Here is a 23,516-nt window from a genome sequence, read left to right as displayed (position 1 = left end):
TCACCTCCGGTCTAGAGCTCGAGACCAGCCTGGCCAACATTGTGAAACTCCATCTTTACTAAAAACACAAAAATTAGCTGGGCGTGGTGGTGCACACCTGTAATCCCAGCTACTCGGGAGGCTGAGGCAGAAGAATCACTTGAACCCAGAAGGCGGAGGCTGCAGTGAGCTGAGATCGTGCCACTGCACCCCAGCCTGGGTGACAGAGTGAGACTCCATCTCAAAAAATAATAAAAAATAAAAAAATAATAGAATTCCAAGTAATGGTACAACCATACTACAGAATACTAGACAGCAGTTGACAAGAAATAATAGAGCTATATGGATTGACTTGAAACGGAGCCAAGACAGTGTTTTACGAAAAGTTACATAATTACTTCGCAATAAGGATTTCCTTGCCACGAATACCGTATTCATATGCATATGCAAGTATCAATATACAAATGACAAGTGTAAATAGAAAGAGGTCTATTCTGGAACGACACATATCAATCTGTTCCCAACAGCTGTCCTTTCCATGAGGAAGGAAGGAAAAAGAAAAGAGACTTATATTTTCTAAGACTACAAACTTTCAAAGGGATTGAATTTAAACATCTAACAGATACATATGCGAAAGTGAGGTCCAGGACAGCAAGGTCCTTGAACTGTTAATCTAGAAAAACAGAAGCACAAGGAGATACACAGTATAGTAAAAGATCTGTTAATGATCCCAAAACATGAACCTTAGAGCCCAAAGACACAAAACTGTTACACAAAGCATACTTGTTTTCAACATCAACTTTGTCACATATAAATAGAAGCAGTAATAAGTGATAGCTCACAAATGTTATCTCCATTTACTTGAAAAGAATCCTTTAAAAACAAACAAAAAAAAGGTAGCATTAGGACAAACTCACAGAAAAGCCTTCATCTTCCAAACTGGACATTATCTTGGAAGAAAGTTCCTCACAGCACAAGTTCTCTTCTGCTGTTGCCACCAAAGCAGCACAACGAGCAAATGCTCTATATAATTCTGACCAAGTTCTAAGTAAAGTCTTCATGGTGGCCTACCAATAACAATAAAAAAAGAAGTTCTGTTAATATATACCTATGTATCAAATAGTTTCTGGAATCAATACATCTTTTAAAAACACTGCAACATGTAATGTGTCACAAAAGAGACTAACGGCTAGGCGCAGTGGCTCATGCCTGTAATCCCAGCACTTTGGGAGGCCAAGGCGGGTGGATCACCTGAGGTCAGGAGTTCGAGGCCAACATGGCGAAATCCCGTCTCTACTAAAAATACAAAAAATTAGCCAGACGAAGTGGCGGACGCCTGTAATCCCAGCTACTCAGGAGACTGAGGTAGGAGAACTGCTTGAACCCGGGAGGTGGAGGTTGCAGGGAGCCAAGATTGAATCACTGTACTCCAGCCTGGGCAACAAGAGCGAAACTCTGTCTCAAAATAAAAAACAGACTAACACAAAGTAATAACCTTCCCCCCACACCCCAGAGATCTAATCGAAGAGAGGAAATAAGGCCAGGATACCAAAACTTATCGAAGATCCAAAAGAACTTCTCTCGTCCTTCATCATTCTCCTAAGCTAATAATAGAGTCATAAACAAGTTTTATTTTAGAAATTATTGTGGGCTGGGCACGGTGGCTCATGCCTGTAATCCCAGCACTTTGGGAGGCCAAGGCCGGTGGATCACCAGAGTCAGGAGTTCAAGACAAGCCTGACCAATATGGTGAAACACCATTTCTACTAAAAATACAAAAATTAGCTGGGCGCGGTGGTATGGTCCTGTAGTCCCAGCTACTTGGGAGGCTGAGACAGGAGAATTGCTTGAACCCAGGAGGCAGAGGTTGCAGTAAGCTGAGATTGTACCACTGTACTCCAAGCCTGGATGACAGTGCGAGACTCTGTCTCAAAAAAAAAAAAAAAAGGAAAAAGAAACAGAAAAAGAAATCATTGTGGAAGCTGATTATAAAGGATGAAATAATATTTTCAGAAAAGTACAAATCCCTTAGAAATCAATACTTTACAATGCCTTACCACTGGAAATCGCTGTTCTGAAAAAATATGGTTTACTGGTAAAGTCAATGCACCATAGATGGCACTAAAATTATGTTCTAAGGCATCACCTTGATTTACTTCATTGGTCTAAAACAAGAAAAATAATGACGTTAGACAAATTATCATCTTATTCTAATCCTAAGTAGTAACATAACTTATTTGTAAGAAGTGGGCAAAACTGTGTCCCTCAATGATGAGATTCAAAATATGTTTAACTCCTAACCCCTGGAACCTACGAATGTAGTCTTATTTGGAAATGAAGTCTTTGCAGATATTCAGAAGGGGTCCTACTGGATTAGGGTCAGCCCCAATCCAATAAACAGAGTCTTTTCTGTAAGAGGAAAATTTGGATAGGCACAGAGAACAATACCACGTGAAGATGGAGGCATAGTCAAGTGATGCAGCTACAACTCAAGGAAGGTCAAGGATTGCCAGCAACCAGCAGAAGCTGAGAGGCATGAAGAGATTCTGCCTCAGAGCTCCAGGAGAAACCAATCCTACCAACTCCTTGATTTTGGAGAGCTGGTCTCTAAAACTAAGGGAGAATAAATCCCTGTTGTTTTAAGTCATCAAGTGGCTGTAATCTGTTAACAGCAAACTGGGGAAATTATGCACTATGTTTAAATTCTAAAAGAGATTCCCAGAGCCAACTCCAAAGTCTTCTACTATACATACACAGCATTCCAGCAAAAACTAATACAATAAAAAGGGCCTCTGTGACCGTTCTAACAGTGGGAAGCTATTTAAGACTGTAGGCCGGGTACGGTGGCTCATGCCTGTAATCCCAGCACTTTGGGAGGCTGAGGCGGGAGGATCACGAGGTCAGGAGATCAAGACCATCCTGGCGAACACGGTGAAACCCCATCTCTACTAAAAATACAAAAAAAAAAAAAAAAGAAAAAAATTAGCCGGGCATAGTGGCGGGTGCCTGTAATCCAGCTACTCAGGAGGCTGAGGCGGGAGGGAGAATGGCGTGAACCCCAGGAGGCGGAGCTCACAGTGAGCTGAGATCCTGCCACTGCACTCCAGCCTAGGTGACAGAGACTTCATCACAAAACAAAAACAAACAAACAAAAAACAAAAAGAATGTAAATGACTTTTCTTCCAGAAGAATAGTGTGCTAGTTTGAGTAGTCAAAATAAGGGCTAGGTAACTATAATGTAAGAAGCTGCGCACGGTAGCTCACGCCTGTAATCCCAGCACTTTGGAAGGCTGAGGCTGAGGTCAGGAATTTGAGATCAGCCTGACCAATAGAGTGAAACTCCATCTCGACTAAAACTATGAAAATTAACTGGGCATGGTGACGCACACCTGTAGTCCCAGCTACTTGGGAGGCTAAAACAGGATAATCGCTTCACCCCACGAGGCAGAGGTTGCAGTGAGCCAAGATCGTGCCACTGCACTCTAGCCTGGGTGACAGAGTGAGATTCCGACTCAACAACAACAACAACAAAATTCCTTCGAGTTATTTCATTTTTGAGTTACAGCACTACTGGCCCAGAGAATGCATATTCCCACTTAATGATTGACAAAGAGGCTGACAAATCATAAACAGAACGTGCTGCACAGCCTGTCACCATTCCCAGTTCTGTTAAATATGTAAACTTAAGGATTTAAGTATTTAAATACGCAGATTATTCAACTCTCAATAGATTCCTGACTTAAGGAAATACTATATGGCTTTGAGGTAATCACCAATGTGGCTTAACTATGGGAATATACAGCCTAGTCAAGATAACCACTGTTATTCCGTTAATAAAACTACTGAAAGAATCCAAGATACAAGAGTTTACATCTATGTGAGCCTTCTAGGTTTATAATCACTACTGAAGAAAATGAAGCTGATTAGTCCCCATTAAGTTATAGTTTCTTTACCAGTGAGGCAGAAATGCAGTAAAATCAAAATTACAAAGTTTGCAAATTCTAGCAGAAAAAATATTTACGATCTTCTATTCAAATGCAAACTTACTATTCATTTCCCCAATTGCACAAACAAAAAAAAAAGTGTATTATCTAAAATACGTAGATTTATTTCATACCTGATTAATCAATTCAGTTAATGGGGTGACTATAACACTCCACATTTTCCAGAGATGCTCCTTATTTTCCAACTGCTTTGCATTTTGATTGATAACATTTAAAACTGAGTCACTGAAAGCTAGTGGTGAAGTTGGACCAGAAAGAACACAGCCTACAAGTGATTCCAAACTGAGAAAGAACCTGAAGAAAAAATTATAAACAATGTATCAACTTTCTGGCAGGAATATATTAATTTAATGTTAACAAAATTCTAAAATAACTGACAAAAAGTTAATGAATTGTCTTTTTTTAAAAAAAAATCTTAAAGAAACTTAGGAAATAGTACATAAATAATCTCATTCATTACATAACTTTTCCAAGACAAAGTTTCAAGTTAAAGTACAAACTTACCTTTCATCTGATACACCACATTCCAAGAGATTGTTGAAAATTAATTGAATTAAGAACAAAGCTGGAGTTCCCTGAAGGAGAAAATGAACCAATATTCTCAAAGAATAGAACACTTGTTTTTTATAATCGGTTATTTAAGAAATAAAATTGTTTTAGCATGACAAATTTAACTTTTGGTATTACTTCAGGTATGACAACCATGTTAATAAAATTATTTCCATAAACTACACACAAAAATCAAGCTCTTGGCCAGGCGTGGTGGCTCAGGCCTGTAAACCTAGCACTTTGGGAGGCCAAAGCGGGTGGATCACGAGGTCAGGAGATCGAGACCGTCCTGGCTAACATGGTGAAACCCCGTCTCTACTAAAAATGCAAAAAATTAGCCAGGCAGGGTGGCACGTGCCTGTAGTCCCAGCTACTTGGGAGGCTGAGGCAGGAGAACGGCGTGAGCCCGGGAGGCGGAGGTTGCAGTGAGCCGAGATCACACCACTGCACTCCAGACTGGGCAACAGCCTGACTCCATCTCAAAAAAGAAAAAAAAAAAAAAAAATCAAACTCTTCAAGTCTAATCATAGCTGTTTCCTCTACACAGAAAATCAAGGAATGATGAGATTCCAGATATAAAAAGAATATCAATCTAAAATTTACTGGAATCCCAATGCCTACATCCTAGAGATATTAAGTGCATTTTACATTAGCTTCCAATATTTGTGGTAGTAACCAACACTATTATCATACATAAACAAATACGAAACTTTCCTTTTGGAGCCATTTATTTAATCCAGGAAAATAGTTTCTTCATTCACATAGCAGCATATTTAACTCTTTACATTAACTATCAGTTTTTCCTTTAATTTGGTCAATATACTTCAAATCCAATACTCTCAGAATTTTACATAGGTTATCTTTTTTTAAAAAAAAAAAAAAAAGGGAAATATGGCTGGGCGCAGTGGCTCACACCTGTAATCCCAGCATTTGGAAGAGCAAGGCGGGGGAATCACCTGAGGTTAGGAGTTCAAGACCAGCCTGACCAACATGGAGAAACCCTGTCTCTACTGAAAATACAAAATTAGCCAGGCGTGGTGGCTGTAATGCCTGTAATCCCAGCTACTCGGGAGGTTGAGGCAGGAGAATAGCTTGAACCTGGGAGGCGGAGGTTGCAGTGAGCGGAGATGGTGCCATTGCACTACAGCCTGGGCAACAAGAGTAAAACTCCGTCTCATAAATAAATAAATAAATAAATAAAATTAAAAATTAAAAAAGGAAGTATAAATGTTTTTCGCCAATCTTCATCATATTACATTTAAGATACTTGCATTAAGAATATCCATATTAGCAACCTGATATGCTGGTGAACCTAATACTTTCTGAGGAAGACCTTTAATTGTAATTTCCATGAGGACCTATGAGAGATAAAAGGTTTTACAGTAAATTAGCCGTAAAAATATTATCTAATAAAAATCTGAGTGTTAACTATATCTCTAACAATTACAAGTAACGTTCATTCATTAACGTAAATATAATCTCATCAGTTAAAAAAGATCAAATACATTCATTTGCTAACATGAATATGTCTGCATCTGTTTTAAAAGTTCAAATACAGAAATATAAAAAGCAGGTAAAGTCTTTAATCTCCAGGGATAATCAATACTTTCAGTTCAGAGTCTATTTTCCTAGACCTAAATTTCTGTATATGTAAGTACACAGAAAAACACACAACTTCTTGGGCAGTCGGTTATATACACACATTCCTTTAAACTATTAAAAGTCATTACAATGTAAATCACTAATGATATTAAGCTCTGCAACTAACCTTCATTTTACCTTGTTACAGAGTTTTTGCATCAATATAGAAAAATACTGCTATATGAGTGCCCATTATTTAGTCAACCATTTTTCTATTAAGGGACCTTGAGACTATTTCTATATTTTTTGATACTACGAATAGAAATTCTGCAATTAATTATACTGGTACCCAAAGCAAATATCCAAAGGACTGCTAACTAATAGTTGGGTCCAAGATTGCCAAATCAAACTGACTGAGCCTACCAAATTGCTCTCCAAAAATACTACCACACTGGTTTTTTTCTTTTTTGGGACAGGGTCTCACTGTTCTCCAGGCTGGATTGCAGAGGCACGACCTTGGCTCACTGCAGCCTCAAACTTGTGGGCTCAAGTGATTCTCCTACCTCTGCTTCCAGAAGAGCTGGGACTACAGGCATGTCACCACGCCTGGCTAATTTTTGCAATTTGCCCAACTTGACCTCCCAAAGTGCTGGGATTACAGGTGTGAGCCACCATGCCCAGCGGTAATATACTGGTATGAACACGCACTACGTAACTTAAATGTTATAAAAGAGTTATGTCAGTGAAAATACATTCACATACTGTCATCTGAAACAGATTAATAATAGTAGACAGTATTAGTTTGTTCCTGGCCTACAGTACTTTGCATGTATCAACTCATTTAGTCTTTAACTACTGCTACATTCCCTCTTTACATAAGGGGTTAGGCAAAGCCAAGGGAATAGATAAATTGCACAAATTTATCCTAATAAATAGTTAGGCTGGTATTCAACCTAGTCTGCTCCAGAGCCCTTGCGATTAACCACTATGCTATACTGCCATAGAACAAGTAACTGTCAAAGTACATAAAGGAAACAAAATTAGAATTTAAGGGTATTGTTTGTTCCATCGGAGCTTATTCTGAGACCTCATATCATCAAAATCATATCCAATTCACTTTTCTTCCTGTACTACACGGGTTAAAAAAAAAAGTGTTTTAATACCAAAGTCATTCTCTTGGTTAGAAACAAATTTAGAACAAAGTACCAGCTCACTATTAGTGGTTTTCAGCAATCTTGTCGTAAAATTAAAGGACATTTGAGTTTCTTCACTTCAAGTTTCACGTCCTTTACCCTAGTTTTTCTCTGTACGGCAGGTATTTTTTTTGTTATCACATTGAAGACTTTAGTGGCTGTTGTTATAGTCACTTTATTAAACAGGTTTCGAATGACTCTATAGTTAATAGAATGGCACTTACTGCAACAGGACTAAACTGCTGATGAATGCTTGATATAAAAAATGTCTTCCCAAACTATCTTCGATATAAAATTTAACTTCGGAAAATGGTTTTTAAAGTCCAACATATGGGTATTATACTTACCAACGTTTTTGATACAGGAAATACTTCAGACTTTACTATGCTTTCCAAAGACTTTAATAAGAGAGTCAAAACTTCAGAACCTGGTTTCTCTTTTTTGTTACCTATCAAAAAACAAAAAGGAGGATATAGTTTTTTTTGTTGTTGTTGTTTTTGAGCTGTCTTGCTCTGTCACCCAAGCTGGGGTACAGGGGCACGATGTTGTGCCAAACTCCACCCATCTCAATTTCCCAAAGTGTTGGGATTACAGGCGTGAGTCACCATGCCCAGCCGAGAACAGTGTATTTCTTTTTTTTTTTTTTTTTGAAGGAGTTTCACTCTTGTTACCCAGGCTGGAGTGCAATGGCGCCATCTCCGCCTCCCGGGTTCAAGCGATTCTCCTGCCTCAGCCTCCTAAGTAGCTGGGGATTACAGGCATGCACCACCATGCCTGGCTAATTTCATATTTTTAGTAGAGGCAGGGTTTCTCCATGTTGGTCAGAATGGTCTGAAACTCCTGACCTCAGGTGATCCGCCCGCCTTGGCCTCCCAAAGTGCTGGGATTACAGGCATAAGCCACCGCACCCGGCTAGAAGGGTGTATTTCTAAGCATGTAATTTTAGAGATGACTATACAGAGAGCTGTAAAACTTTATTTTTTTCTAAATCAACAATAGTAAGTACAGTTGACCCTTGAACAACACGGGTTTGGACGGCATGAGTCCACTCATACTCAGATTTTCTTCCATCCCGGAAACAGCAAGTTCTACCCCTCCTCTTCCCTCCTTAGTGTACTCAACGTAAAGACAAGGATATAACCTGGTTCCACTAAATGACTGTGTTTTCTTATGATTTTCCTAATATTCTTTTCTCTAATTTACTATATTGCTAATGAACACAGAACACAGCATATAATGCACATAACATACAAATATGTGTTCATCAGCTATTTATGTTATCAGCAAGGCTTCCAACCCCAATAGTAGGCTATCAGTAGTTAAGTTCTCGGGGAGTCAAAAGTTATATGTAGACTTTCGACCATATGGTGGGTCAGCACACCTAACCGCAGTGTTGTTCAAGCATTAACTATAAATTAAAGCCTGGAAGCTTTGGTAATACAAGAAATACTTTTAAAATACATTTTATGTACTGCCAAATAATTCACTGGATGCTAAAAAAATCATCTGATCACCACCTGTTTCAAAAAAAAATCATTTGATCAGTGTTAATAGTGCTTACCTGATTCAGTAACTGACTTCACCAAGCTAATTAGCTCCTTCCAGATAGCACTGACAACCACATCTGTCAAACAAAATAAAATTGAGTATTTTAAATGAAGTACATGACTATGTACTATGACTAACACTCTCCCTTTACTTCCTTACACTAAAGAAATAAATTGAACAATATTTAATTTTCCTCACGATATTCAGCCCTGTAGTAAATTTATAAAACACTATCACTTTGTTTTTGTTTGTAGAAACTAAATATGTTTATTTTTTGAGATAGGGTCTCGCTCTGTCCAGGCTGGAGTACAGTAGCACAATCATAGCTCACTGTCATCTCAACAACCTGGGCTCAAGCAGTCTTCCCACATCAGTCTCCCAAGCAGCTAGGACTATAGGTACATACCACTACCCCCATATTATTATTATTATTATTTTATTTTTGTAAAGACAGCATTCTCACTACATTTCCAGGCTGGTCACAACATCTGCCTCAAGCAAACCTCCCACCTTAGCCTCCCAAAGTGCTAGGGTTACAGGCATGAGCTACCATGTCCAGCCATAAATGTGTTCCTTAAAACAACTAAAACACGTTAACACTGAATTGTATAACTAAGGGTAATTGCTTCATCTTTTTTTATTATCTTTCTTTTCTGAATTGAATGCCCACTACTTTTGAGGCAGAGATTGTTCACAGAGATTCAGAAGGATATCTCACAACCAACAGAAAAAAAATTATGTGATTCACTGTGATTCTTTTTCCAACCAGTTCCAACAGCAAACAATTTTTGAAATTTCCTTTCCTCATTACTTGATAGGCCATATAACACAGAAGTTTAGGTACAGATACTAAAGCCATAGAGCCTGACACAGTATTACCACGTATAAGCGACTTCGCACAACTTATGTATTTCCTGTATTACCCAGTTTCCTCATTTGTAAAATGAACTAACATGGACAGTTACTGCCAAAATTAAATGAATGTATGTAAAGTTCTTGCACAATCTGGCCAGTAGGTGGCACCGTAGAAATATTTTCTATTTTATCTTATTTTTTATTTTTTAATACTGAGTCTTGCTCTATCACCCAGGCTGGAGTACAGTGGCACAATCTTGGCTCACTGTAACCTCCACCTCCTGGGCTCAAGCAATTCTCATGCCTCTGCCTCCCTACAGGTAACAACACGCCCACCTAGTTTTTGTGTGTTTTGTAGAGACAGGGTTTTGTCATGTTGCCTAGGCTGGTCTCAAACAACTGAGCTCAAGTGATCCACTCACCTTGGCCTCCCAAAATGCTGGGATTACAGGTGTGAGGTACTGTGACTGGCCTATTTTTTCTTTTTAAACACACATTTGAGCAAATAATAAATCAAATTCTCTTACCGGGGGCATCTTTTCCAACTGCAACAAAGCTATCATGAACAGCAGTGATAAGTGTATTTGCATGTTTGGAAAAAAAAGAAGGGCTGCTGATTAAGGGATGTTCCAGTGGCTCTGAAAGGGGGAGAATAAAAGATAATTATGTAAAACAACAGATTTACGAAATACATTTCTCACTATAAAACTTTAAAACATCTATTAAGTAGGTGTGTTTTCTATAAAAAAGATTCATATTTATTTCATACACAACTATAAAATATTTTGGCTGTGAAAAAATAACACTTCTCCTCACCCCAATGCAGTAAGTCCTGGACTGTTTTAGTAATTAAAATTATTCTTAAAATATTGAAATACCTAAGCTCAGCACAAGTTTATTTTGCTTAGCAAAACTCAAGGCTTCTGGACCCAACAAGAAATGAAGCAACATTTCAAGTCCCAAAAGTTGAATGGAAGGGATTGTGGCCATTCCACCTAAATTCGAACTCAGGTTCATTCGGGGAGTTCCCGGGGCTCCATATGGGGAGGAAGCACCTTTAAGAAAAAAAAAAGGGTAAGTCATACAAGCTCATTTTATATTAGCTACCCAAATGCATATATTTCATTTCAATGAAACTTTTAAAAACAGAGTTTAAATGTCTCAGGCATTAATCCATATCTTGAAATATTAACATGCAGGTATTCTGTAACATAAATTTTTAAGACTCAGATGGCAAATATAAAATAATACATATGAAATAACTGTCTTTCAATGATATACATAGACACTTTATAAGTGCTAAGATTTTTTTTGAGACAGTCTCATTGTACTGTCAAGGCTGCAGTGCAGTGGTATAATCATAGTTCACTAAAATCTCAAACTCCTGGGCTCAAGCAATTCTCCCATCAGTATTCCAAGTAGCCGTAACTACAGATGGATGGATGTCACTGTGCTCCGCTAATTTTTTTATTTTTTGTAGAGACAGGGTCTCACTATGTAGCACAGGCAGTATCGAACTCCTGGCTTCAAGTGATCCTCCCGCCTCAGCCTTCCCAAGTGCTGAGATTGCAGGTGCGTGCCACTGCACCTGGCTGAAGTGTTGTTTTTGTTTTGAGACTGAGTCTCCCTCTGTTGCCCAGGCTGGAGTGCAGTGGCATGATCTTGGCTCACTGCAACCTCCGCCTTCCAGGGTTCAAGCGATTCTCCTGCCACAGCCTCCCAGGTACCTGGGCTTACAGGCGCCCACCACAATGTCCGGCTAATTTTTGTACTTTTGGTAGAGATGACAGGGTTTCACCGTGTTGGCCAGGCTGGTCTCAAGTGATCTGCTGGCCTTGGCCTCCCAAAGTGCTAGGGTTACAGGCATGAGTCACCTCGCCCAGCCGATGTGTTGTTTTTAACAGCGCTAAGATTCTGGTTCTAAAACCAACAGACTTTCATGTTAGCTGCTCTGAGGCTTTTTTTCTAATGTACCTCATATAATGTACTGAAAATGTCTTTTCTAACCACAACTACATGCTTAAAACAGTACTCAGTAACATAGAAACAAAAACAAACAAAAAAAAAAACCAGGAAGACATAATGGATTTTTTGGTAACGAATCTAAAAATTATGAAGTGCTGGCTGGGCGCGGTGGCTCAAGCCTGTAATCCCAGCACTTTGGGAGGCCGAGACGGGCGGATCACGAGGTCAGGAGATCGAGACCATCCTGGCTAACACAGTGAAACCCTGTCTCTACTAAAAAATGCAAAAAAAACTAGCCGGGCGAGGTGGCCGGCGCCTGTAGTCCCAGCTACTCGGGAGGCTGAGGCAGGAGAATGGCGTAAACCCGGGAGGCGGAGCTTGCAGTGAGCTGAGATCCGGCCACTGCACTCCAGCCTGGGCGACAGAGCAAGACTCCGTCTCAAAAAAAAAAAAAAAAAATTATGAAGTGCTTCATTTCATACGAAAAACACTGAGTAAAACCTCTCAAAGCTTATTTTATTTCCTACTTCAAAACTATGGCTCTAGGTCAACAAAGCCTGATTAAAAAAGCAAAAAACAACATCTACCTCTTACCTTTGTGTACAGGAGTCATAGGATTTAAACCTGGAGATGTAGCTACATGACATGAATTGCCTTGAGGTGAGGCATTAGAATCAATGCTTATTGTACTTTGAATCAGAGGCACACAAACCTATGGGGTAAAAGAAGAGAAAACATGGATCTATAAACTATACATCTGTCACAGTTTCTAAAAGCCTCACATAATATAAATTTCATTAAATGGAGCCTTAATATATTCCATTTTACAGATCGTTTCCATGCACAAACAGGCTAAAAAATGAAATTTGGAAAAAATATGAACATTTTATTACAATTGTATTTGCCCTAAATGTGTATTACCTAAACTTGTTTATATAAACATCTGAATTGTATACATTATTGGTAGACTAATTTTAACTTTTTAAAACTCTGGAACATCATCCTAGTACCAGTCACCTGTAGTTACCAAATAAATTATTCCAATTAATGTATTGGATAAATGCAAAGGATTAGCCTATTGGACCCTTAAAATGGTAGAATTTGGAAAATTCATTATGATCCAAATTACATTACTGACAATACCCATCTTCAATTATTTCATGTTATATAAAATTTAAAACTCTAGGCTGGGCACGGTGGCTCAAGCCTGTAATCCCAGCACTTCGGGAGGCCAAGACGGGCGGATCACGAGGTCAGGAGATCGAGACCATCCTGCCTAACACGGTGAAACCCTGTCTCTACTAAAAAATACGAAAAACTAGCCGGGTGAGGTGGCGAGCGCCTGTAGTCCCAGCTACTCTGGAGGCTGAGGCAGGAGAATGGCGTAAACCCGGGAGGCAGAGCTTGCCGTGAGCCGAGATCACGCCACCGCACTCCAGCATGGGCGACAGAGCAAGACTCCGTCTCAAAAAAAAAAAAAAAAATTTAAAACTCTTAATATATTAAAAAATTAAGAACTGAATAAAAATGGCTTAAGCATAAGTCCTCTTTTCCAAGAATGCATTCCCTGCTATGGAGCTATTTACATAAAACATAAGGACTATAGATGCGTAAGTAAAATATATTCCCAAAATCCAAAATAAGTGATGAAGAAATGAAAAAGATGTTAGCAGAGCTGCTCCTTTTAACTGTAAAAAAATTCAAAAACCAGGCCGGGCGCCGTGGCTCACGCCTGTAATCCCAGCACTTTGGGAGGCCGAGGCAGGCGGACCACGAAGTCAGGAGATCAAGACCATCCTGGCTAACACAGTAAAACCCTGTCTCTACTAAAAACACAAAAAAGTTAGCTGGTCGTGGTGGCGGGCGCCTGTAGTCCCAGCTACTCTGGAGGCTGAGGCAGGAGAATGGCATGAACCCGGGAGGTGGAGCTTGCAGTGAGCCGAGATTGTGCCACTGCACTCCAGCCTGGGTGACAGAGCAAGACTCCATCTCAAAAAAAAAAAAAAATTCAAAAGCCAAGGATGGAAATAATTGCAAAAACCCAAAAGGTTTAGGTAAGATTAAACTTTATGTCTAAATACCAGTAAGGATATGCAAATCCTGAAGAATTCATAAAATCATTGTGTAACAATCAAAAAGAATCCTACAAATAGGATTAAATCACTGGTTATCACTATGCAGCCTAGAAAACAGAGGAACAAAAAATAACTGGTCCAACCTTATACCTACCCAGTGTAACACTTGATTTCTCATTTTTTTTTTTTTGAGATGGAGTCTCACTCTGTTGCCTGGGCTGGAGTGCAGTGGTGTGATCTCAGCTCACTGCAACCTCCAACTCCTGGGTTCAAGCAATTCTCCTCAGCCTCCCAAGCAGCTGAGACTTCAGGCACATGCCACCACACCTGGCTAATCTTTTGTATTTTAGTAGACACGGGGTCTCAACATGTTGCCCAGGCTGGTCTCGAACTCCTGAGCTCAGGCAATCCACCTGCCTCTGCCTCCCAAAGTGCTAGGATTACAGGTGTGAGCCACCATGCCCGGCTGATTTCTATTTCACTGATGCTGGTTTTCTTCTCAATCATATTCCAAATCCTCTAGGGGAAAAAAGTCTCTTTTTAAAATCATAATGCTTGTAGAGTGAGAATGAGTATTTGAGTACTTGCTGATTTAAAAACATTTCAGGGCCAGGTGATGGCTCATGCCTGTAAGCCAGCACTTGGGGAGGCTGGGGTGGGCGGATCATTTGAGGCCAGGAGTGCGAGACCAGCCTGGCCTCCATGGTGAAACCCTGTCTATACTAAAAAATACAAAAAATCAGCCAGGTATGGTCATGTGCCTGTAGTCCCAGCTACTCGGGAGGCTGACGCAGGAGAATCACTTGAACCCAGGAGGTGGGGGTTGCAGTGAGCCAAGATGGGCGCCACTGCACTCCAGCCTGGGCAACAGAACAAGACTCTGTCTCAAAATAAATAAATAAATAAAAACATTTCAGGTAAAGGGGCTCCATTTCAAGCAATTGAACAATATCCCTATGGGAAATGAATTTAAGTTATCTGCCAGTCAAGTGAAAGATCTTTTATATGTTCTAGTCTGCTAACAAATAGCAAAAATAACACTAAAAGAGTAAATTGGTAAGAACTTAAGAACACATTAACAAAAACATAAAGTGCTATAGTCAACACTCGTAATGTTACCTGTTCAAAATTAGCAGGAAGATGAGGTCCAAGTCTCATCAGTAAATACCACCAGACTTCTAGTTTTGTTAATGCTAGAGTTTCTGTTCTCACATGGATTGAACTCAAAGGCTGCATTAACAACTTGAGTCTTTTTGCACTACACAGTATATCTTAAAAGAAAATAAGCACACAGGTAAAGAGACATCCAAGCTAAAGATTAACTCCAACATTAGCTATGCAATAGTCTTTCATCACAGCAAGAGAGCAGATTTTAAAATATTTTTTAAAAAAATAATCCTCAGGATGTCCTTGCTCTACCCAAAACTTGCATTTTCATAAATTGTAGTACTGCTGAACCAAAAACACTCAATAAGGCAAAAATGTATTTTAAAACAAATAAGTAGTACTTATTAGAGACTGTGTGCCAGGGGCAATTTCCCACCAGGAAATACTTTAGGTTGGTTACAAATGAGGGGATGCTACTCACATCTTATGGGTAGATCACTAGGGACACTACTAAACTTCAACACACAGGACAGTCCCGAAAAACAAATTATCCAGCACAAAATGCCAAAACTTTGAGAAATACTGTCCTAGTTGCTTTAGCATTCTCATTACCCCCATTTGACAAAGAAACAGAAGCATGTTTACATTATGTCAAAAAAGGCTATCATTTTAAAAATCAATTATTAATATATTCCATCAAAAATCATTACTACTGGGGCCATTGATTGAATACATTTTTGAAATCTAAATAGATTCAGATTCAGGACTGCCCTATCTTAACAATAATCATATTGTTAAAATTCAGCATAGAAATTAAAGCCAATCTTCAGACAAAACATTTATGCCAAATGAGTAGGGATATGAAAAATTAAGACATAGTCTGTGCTAAAATAACTTGTCAAAAAGACCTTAAAAGGGTTGGGCATGGTGGCTCACGCCTATAATCCTAGCACTTTGGGAGGATGAGGAGGGCAGGTCCACTTGAGGTCAGGAGTTCGAAACCAGCCTGGCCAACATGGTGAAATCCTGTCTCTACTAAAATTACAAAAAGATTAGGTGGCCGTGGCAGTGGGCTCCTGTAATACCAGCTACTCAGGAGGCTAAGGCAGGAGAATCGCTTGAACCCAGAAGGCAGGCAGAGGTTGCAGTAAGCTGAGATCGCGCCACTGCACTCCAGGCCGGGCAACAGAGTGAGACTCCGTCCCAAATAAACAAACAAACAGACTTGGAAAGGATTCAGTCAGGCCATGTATTTGGTAGAATGGCACTCAACAATGTCTGTTACAACTACTCTGCCATTTAACTATTTCAATTAACAGTTCTATAAGAAAATAAAGGCAGATCACTGTATGAACAAGTTATCCAGTTCAAGACACTTACTTTTTGGGGGCCCCTATTCTTTTCGTTCGTTCGTTCGTTCATTCATTCATTCAGAGACGGAGTTTCACTCTTGTTGCCCAGGCTGGAGTGCAATGGGGCCATCTCGGCTCACTGCAGCCTCCTCCTCCACCCGGGTTCAAGCAATTCTCCTGCCTCAGCCTCCCAAGTAGCTGGGATTACAGGCATGTGCCACCATGTCCGGCCAATTTTGTATTTTTAGTAGAGACGGGGTTTCTCCATGTTTGTCAGGCTGCTCTCTAATCCCAGAACTCAGGTGATCTACCCACCTCTCAAACTGCTGGGATTACAGGCGTGAGCCACCAGGCCTGGCCTCTATTCTATTTATGAGAAGAGCTCCATAATAATATCTCTACAGTAGCAAAGATTAATTGCCATGCAATAAACCAATCTCCTTTAATTACAAAATCTGATTTTACACAGGACAGTGATGGGTGCCCAGTTTTTGACTACTTTTTCTAGTCAGCTATTGAGCCATTCTACCCAGTAAAATTTAAGTGGATGTGTATATAAGATTCTTAGAAGGTTATTTCTAGGTATAGGTGACTCAGCTGTGAAGAAGTCTTTCCTGCTCTTCTACCTTCCCTCCTTCCTGTCTGTAACTAAGACAAATCGAAGATGGCAGAGCAAAAACGGTCATCTGATTCCTTGATGACTTCCTGGATCCACAGTATCAGTCGTGGATTCCCTAGCTCTGAACTTATTTTTAACTTACCCTCTTTAAACTACTCTTATTTTACGCTTTAACTTAATTCCGAAAGATTGTAGTCCCAAACATTACTTCTGGGTTTACAGTTAGACCCAAATACATGCCAGCTCATAAACATAAAAATAAGCTACAATTTCAATTAAAAATTATAGTAGACTGAGCACAGTGGCTCACACCTGCAATCCTAACACTTTGGAAGGCTGAGGTAGGTAGATCACTTGAGTCCAGGAGTTTGACAGTAGCCTAAGCAACATGGTCAAATCCCACCTCTACAAAAAATACAAAAATTAGCCAGACATGGTGGCACACGCCTGTAGTCCCAGCTACCTGGGGGACTGAGGTGGGAGGATCACTAGAGCCCAGGAGGTCAAGGCTGCAGTCAGCCATGATCATGCCACTGCACTCCAGCCTGGGTGACAGGGTAAGACCCTAAGAGAGAAAAAAGAAAAAAAAAAAAAACAACCTATACCCCCAAAACGTATGTACCAGTATTTTAAATAAAAGTAATTAAAGGGCTGGGAGCAGTGGCTCTTGCCTGTAATCCCAGCACTTTGGGAGACCGAAGCAGGCGGATCACAAGGTAAGGAGATGGAGACCATCCTGGCTAACACGTGAAATCCCGTCTCTACTAAAAATACAAAAAATTAGCCAGGCACGGTGGCGGGCGCCTGTAGTCCCAGTTACTCGGGAGGCTGAGGCAGGAGAATAGCGTGAACCTGGGAGGCGGAGCTTGCAGTAAGCTGAGATTGCGTCACTGCACTCCAGCCTGGGCGACAGAGCGAGACTCCGACTCCGTTTCAACAACAAAAAATGTCTTACAGTTAATGCAAATAATCACAATACAAAACATATTAAAAGGAGGAAGAAATGAGATAAATAATGGTCTTTGGCAGGAAAAATACAGGATAACAACTCAATATTACTTAGCAGTTCTTGTAAACACACAGTATTAATTAAATCTAAGATTAACTACCACCTAGTTAAGTACTCATACTAACCCAGTTTTGGGCTAAATATTCTTTCTTGTGAATATATTATCAGAAAACTCCGCTCGACAGTAAGAAGGTAAGGTTAAAGTAGTAAATCAAAAAGAGTGACTTCCAAATATCAATATTAAACCACTATTAGGTACTCTTCTAGAAATCCTGAAAGAAATAAGGCCATCATCAATCACTGATATTTTTATTCCATGGAAATCACAACTGTTTCCTATCATCTACTGGCTATGTGACCTCTGGAAAATTACTCAATCTCTCTAAAATAGTGATTAATAATTACATCTCAGGTCTATTGTGATGATTAAATAAAATATACATAAAGCATTCAACTCAGGGCTAACATGTAAGAAAACTACAAATAGGCTGGGTGAAGGGGCTCACACCTGTAATCCCAGCATTTGGGAGGCCAAGGCGGGTGGATCACTTGAGGTCAGGAGTTCAAGACCAGCCTGGCCAACATAGTGAAACCCTGTCTCTACTAAAAATACAAATATTAGCCGGGTGTGGTGGTGGGCATCTGTAATCCCAGCTACTCGGGAAGCTGAGGCAGGAGAATCGCTTGAACCTGGGAGGCAGGGGTTGCAGTGAGCCAAGATCCCACCACTGCACTCCAGCCTGGGCAAGAGCGACACTCTGTCTCAAAAAAATAAAATAAAATAAAATAAAATAAAATAGGAAGTCACAAATAAGTTATTTTTCCCTTTGTTCAGTTTTTGAAATACTGTAAAACAGACTTTATATTTGTGATTTTCAATGCCTAGTATGTGAATTCTATTTTCAGTACAAATTTATTACTGTTCCCTTAAAATGAAAACAATTCAGTAGTAGCTTAATTTCAACTTAAAATCCAAAAAAACAGAAAAATTTCATTTATCTTGCTTTAAGCAAAATGAATTCATAGAAAATAAAAATTGTTAAAATATTACTTACCTGGATTCAAAGCAAAATTATCTATTAAACTCTTCCAAGCAATAAAAGCTATTTTTTTAATCATGGGAGCTCCACTACGAAATCCAAGTTCTTCTAGTTGCAACAGAGAATTGATGAAACTCCCACTTCGATGCAAGGTCTAAAAAAGGGAAAAATCATTAAGAAGTTATTTATCTGCATGAAACAGAACAATTGCTATCATTCCTTTATTCATTCACTTATGCTCTTAGGATTTCATAATCTAATGGGGAGACAAAAGACAAATTATTCACAAACATAAAGAGATGTGTTAAATGTTACATATGTTAAAAGTCTTAGGAATTTAATAAACTTTAAACACACATTCCAAACTCAAGACCACAAAACATATAAAGTTTGAAGAAGCAGATAATGCGTAACACAGAACACTTCTAAAACGTTAGAGAAAATTAGGAGAGTAGATAAATCCCAAACTTTATCAAAGCAATACCAAACAAAATACACGTTTATATTAAAGAATTAGAGAAAAAAGGTGTTGAACCCTGAAAATAATAAACATAAGCTTTCAAACTGAAAGGAAAATTAAGGAAACATCTAATTTCATGGCTGTAAAAGAAACGTTTTTAAAAAACAGCAGTATCTGCTAATAAAAAATAGTAAAAGTGAGATAAAAATCAAGAAAACTGAATAAGGTTTCTTTTTTTTTGAGAGGGAGTCTCACTCTGCCGCCCAGGCTACAGTGCAGTGGTGCTATTTCGGCTCACTGCAGCCTTCATCTCCTGGGTTCAAGCGATTCTCCTGCCTCAGCCTCCCAAGTAGCTGGGATTACTGGCTAATACTACCACGCCCAGTTAATTTTTGTTTTGTTTTGTTTTGTTTCCAATGGGAGTCTTGCTCTGTCACCCAGGCTAGAGTGCAATGGCTGGATCTCAGCTCACTGCAACCTCTGCCTCCTAGGTTTAAGCGATTCTCCTGCCTCAGCCTCCCAAGTAGCTGGGATTACAGGTGCATGCCACCATGCCTAGCTAATTATTGTATTTTTAGTTGAGGCAGTGTTTCACCATGCTGGTCAGGCTGGTCTCGAACTCCAGAACTCAGGGTGATCCGTCCACTCGGCCTCCCAAAGTGCTGGGATTACAGGAGTGAGCCACCAGGACCGGCCTAATTTTTATATTTTTAGTAGAGACAAGGTTTTGCCATGCTGGCCAGGCTGGTGTCTAACTCCTGACCTCAAATGACCCACCTGCCTCAGCCTCCCAAAGTGCTGGGATTGCAGACATGAGCCACCACAGCCAGCAGAAAACCGGATAGCTTCTGAATTACTTCCAAATATTATGTAAGATTTAAATGAGAAAACTATTGGCTGGGCGCGGTGGCTCAAGCCTGTAATCCCAGCACTTTGGGAGGCCGAGACGGGCGGATCACGAGGTCAGGAGATCGAGACCATCCTGGCTAATACGGTGAAACCCCGTCTCTACTAAAAAATACAAAAAAACTAGCCGGGCGACGAGGCGGGCGCCTGTAGTCCCAGCTACTCGGGAGGCTGAGACAGGAGAATGGCGTGAACCCGGGAGGCGGAGCTTGCAGTGAGCTGAGAGCCAGCCACTGCACTCCAGTCCGGGCGACAGAGCGAGACTCCGCCTCAAAAAAAAAAAAAAAAAAAAAAAAAAAAAGAGAAAACTATTAAACAAAAAGAAACATGAGCTCAGGAGGAAAAAAAAAATAGGCCAGGCACGGTGGCTCACACCTGTAATCCTAGCACTTTGGGCAGTCAAGGAAGGTGGATCACCTAAGGTCAGGAGTTCGAGACCAACCTGACCAATATGGAGAAATCCCTTCTCTACTAAAAACACAAAAATCAGAAAGGCGTGGTGGCACGTGCCTGTAATCCCAAGCTAGTCGGTAGGCTGAGACAGGAGAATCACTTGAACCCAGGAGACCGAGGTTGCAGTGATCATGCTTGCACTCTAGCCTGGGCAACAAGCGTGAAACTCTGTCTCAAAAAGAAAAAAAGGAAAATAAAGTACAAAATGGAAAAATGACAAGTAATGCATCACAAATAAAAAATTACATAAACACTAATGCTCCGAACAGGCTATAAACCACATATGATCTTAACACACTATAAACCAGTAACAAAAAAAAAAAAAAAAATGGAAGGCCGGGCACGGTGACTCATGCCTGTAATCCCAGTACTTTGGGAGGCCGAGACGGGCAGATCATGAGGTCAGGAGATCGAGACCATCCTGGCTAACATGGTGAAACCCCGTCTCTACTAAAAATACAAAAAATTAGCTGGGCGTGGTGGCAGGCGCCTGTAGTCCCAGCAACTCGGGAGGCTGAGGCAGGCGAATGGCATGAAGCCAGGAGGCGGAGCTTGCAGTGAGCTGTGATCGCACCACTGCATTCCAGCCTGGGCGACAGAGCGAGACTCCATCTCAAAAAATAAAAATAAAAATAAAATAAAATAAAATAAAAAATGGATTAGAAAACAAAAAAACACACAAGTTAGCTACAAGAGCTAAAGGAAATACTTCGTAACAGATCTAGCCCAAGAAGTTAGACACAAGATGAAAACTACAAAGCACTGCTGAAAGAAATTAAAGACCTAGGCCTGGCACAGCGGCCGACTCCTGTAATCTCAGCACTCTGAAAGGCCAAGGCAGGTGGATTGCTTTCGGTCATGAGTTCAAGACCAGCCTGGCCAACGTGGTAAAATCCTGTCTCTACTAAAAATACAAAAATGAGCCAGGCATGGTAGCTGGCGCCTATAATCCCAGCTACTTGGGAGGCCAAGGCAGGAGAATCACTTGAACCCAGTAGGCTGAGGTTGCAGTGAGCCAAGACTGCGCCACAGCACTATAGCCAGAAAGACTGTCCCCCAAAAAAAAAAAAAAAAAAGCCTAAACAAATAGAAAGACATCTGCTCATGGGTAGAAAGACTTAACATCAATGAAATGCTAACTATTCAAGGCATTATATGCAGATTCATCACAATCCCTACCATGATTTCAACTGCCTTTTTCACAGATAAAGAAGTCTATCATCAAATTAACACGGAATTGCAAAGAGCCTCAAAAAGCCAAAACAGCCGGCATGCTCACAGGAGTAATCCCAACACTTTGGGAGGCCAAGGCCGGAAGATTACAAGGTCAGGAGTTCGAGACCAGCCTGGTCAATATGGTGAAACACCATCTCTACTAAAAATACAAAAATTCAGCCAGGTGTGGTGGCGTGCAAATGCAGTCCCAGCTACTCAGGAGGCTGAGGCAGGAAAATCGCTTGAACCCAGGAGGCGGAGGTTGCAGTAAGCTTAGATCACGCCACTGCACTCTAGTCTGGGCGACAGGGAGAGTCTCCAGCTCAAAATAAATAAATAAATAAATAAAAATAAAAGCCAAAACAATTCTGAAAAATATGAAAACCAGACAACTCACACTGACTTCCAAACTTAGTATAATGCTACAGTAATTAATACATACGGTAACTGCATAAGGCCATACACACCAACAGCACAGAATACTGAGCTTGGATATAAATCTTTGCACCTGTGTTCAATTGATTTTCAAAAGGGTACCACAGGCCAGGCGCGGTGGCTCACGCCTGTAATCCCAGCACTTTGGGAGGTCGAGGCGGGTGGATCACTTGAGCTCAGAAGTTCGAGACCAGCCTGGCCAACGTGGTAAAACCCCATCTCTAATAAAAATACAAAAAAGAAAAAAAAATTAGCCGAGCATGGTGGTGGGCACCTGTAATCCCAGCTACCTGGGAGACTGAGGCAGGAGAATTGCTTGAACCCAGGAGGCAGAGGTTGCACTGAGCTGAGATCACGCCACTGCACTCCAGCCTTGGCAACAGAGTAAGACTGTCTCAAAAAAAAAAAAAAAAAAAAAAAAAAAAAAAAAAAAAACGGGTACCAAAAGGATTTAATAAAAACAACCTTTTCAATAAATGGTACTGAGGAATCTGAACATCTACACGCAAAAGGATGAACCTGGACTCACCTTACACCATATCCAAATATTCACTCAAAATGGTTCAAACATCTACATTCAAGATCTAAAACTGGAAAATTCTTACAAGAACGCATTGGGAAACAAAAATGACATTGGATTTGACAACAACTTCATGAATATGATGTCAAGTACGAGCAATAACAAAAAATATACATAATATACCAAAATTAAAAACTGTGCAATGGATATTACCAAGAAAGCAAAAGAGAACCTACAGAATGGAAACAAATATTTGCAAATCACATAACTGATAAGGGATGAATATCAAAAACATACAAAGAACTACAACTCAACAAAAACTCAAACCTATTCAAAAATGGGCCAAGGACTTAGACATTTCTCCACAGACAATTAAACAGCCAAGAACCAAGTGAAAAGATGTTCAACATCACTAGTAACCAGAGAAATGCAAATCTATACCAAATCAATCCCACTTCACATTCACTAGAATGGCTATCAAAAAAAAAAAAGGAAAATAAAAAGTGTTGGTGAGGATGTTAAGAAAGTGAAACCCTAGTGCATTACTGGTGGGAATGTAAAATGGTGCAGCTGCTACAGAAGAGTTTGGTGCTGGCTGGTCCAAGTGGCTCATGCCTGTAATCCAGCAATTTTGGAGGCTGAGGCGAGCGG

General features: G+C 40.1%; 1 protein-coding gene across 8 annotated transcripts in view; it reads right to left on the bottom strand.

The window, feature by feature from the left end:
- RIF1 (replication timing regulatory factor 1) overlaps positions 1 to 23,516 on the bottom strand; it is a 128,341-nt gene that overhangs the window by 90,058 nt on the left and 14,767 nt on the right. For 6 of the 8 annotated variants that reach the window (XR_004053086.1, XR_004053085.1, XM_030916039.1 and 3 more), the window contains exons 9-20: positions 18,892 to 19,030; positions 14,869 to 15,020; positions 12,269 to 12,386; positions 10,588 to 10,764; positions 10,237 to 10,347; positions 8,868 to 8,930; positions 7,654 to 7,754; positions 5,804 to 5,890; positions 4,488 to 4,558; positions 4,097 to 4,277; positions 2,037 to 2,144; positions 897 to 1,046 (exon numbers count right to left, since the gene is read on the bottom strand). Coding sequence is in view for 6 of the 8 variants with exons in the window: in XM_030916039.1 (XP_030771899.1) it covers positions 897 to 1,046; positions 2,037 to 2,144; positions 4,097 to 4,277; positions 4,488 to 4,558; positions 5,804 to 5,890; positions 7,654 to 7,754; positions 8,868 to 8,930; positions 10,237 to 10,347; positions 10,588 to 10,764; positions 12,269 to 12,386; positions 14,869 to 15,020; positions 18,892 to 19,030 (1,458 nt within the window). In the remaining 2 variants the exon portion in view is untranslated. The remainder of the gene's footprint in view (positions 1 to 896; positions 1,047 to 2,036; positions 2,145 to 4,096; positions 4,278 to 4,487; positions 4,559 to 5,803; positions 5,891 to 7,653; positions 7,755 to 8,867; positions 8,931 to 10,236; positions 10,348 to 10,587; positions 10,765 to 12,268; positions 12,387 to 14,868; positions 15,021 to 18,891; positions 19,031 to 23,516) is intronic. The other 2 variants (XM_030916038.1, XM_010382506.2) reach the window with 2 other exon arrangements.

This window comes from Rhinopithecus roxellana, chromosome 14, assembly GCF_007565055.1.
Source record: "Rhinopithecus roxellana isolate Shanxi Qingling chromosome 14, ASM756505v1, whole genome shotgun sequence".
NCBI classification, from domain to species: Eukaryota; Metazoa; Chordata; class Mammalia; order Primates; family Cercopithecidae; genus Rhinopithecus; species Rhinopithecus roxellana.
This window is presented reverse-complemented; position numbering and strand designations above follow the sequence as displayed.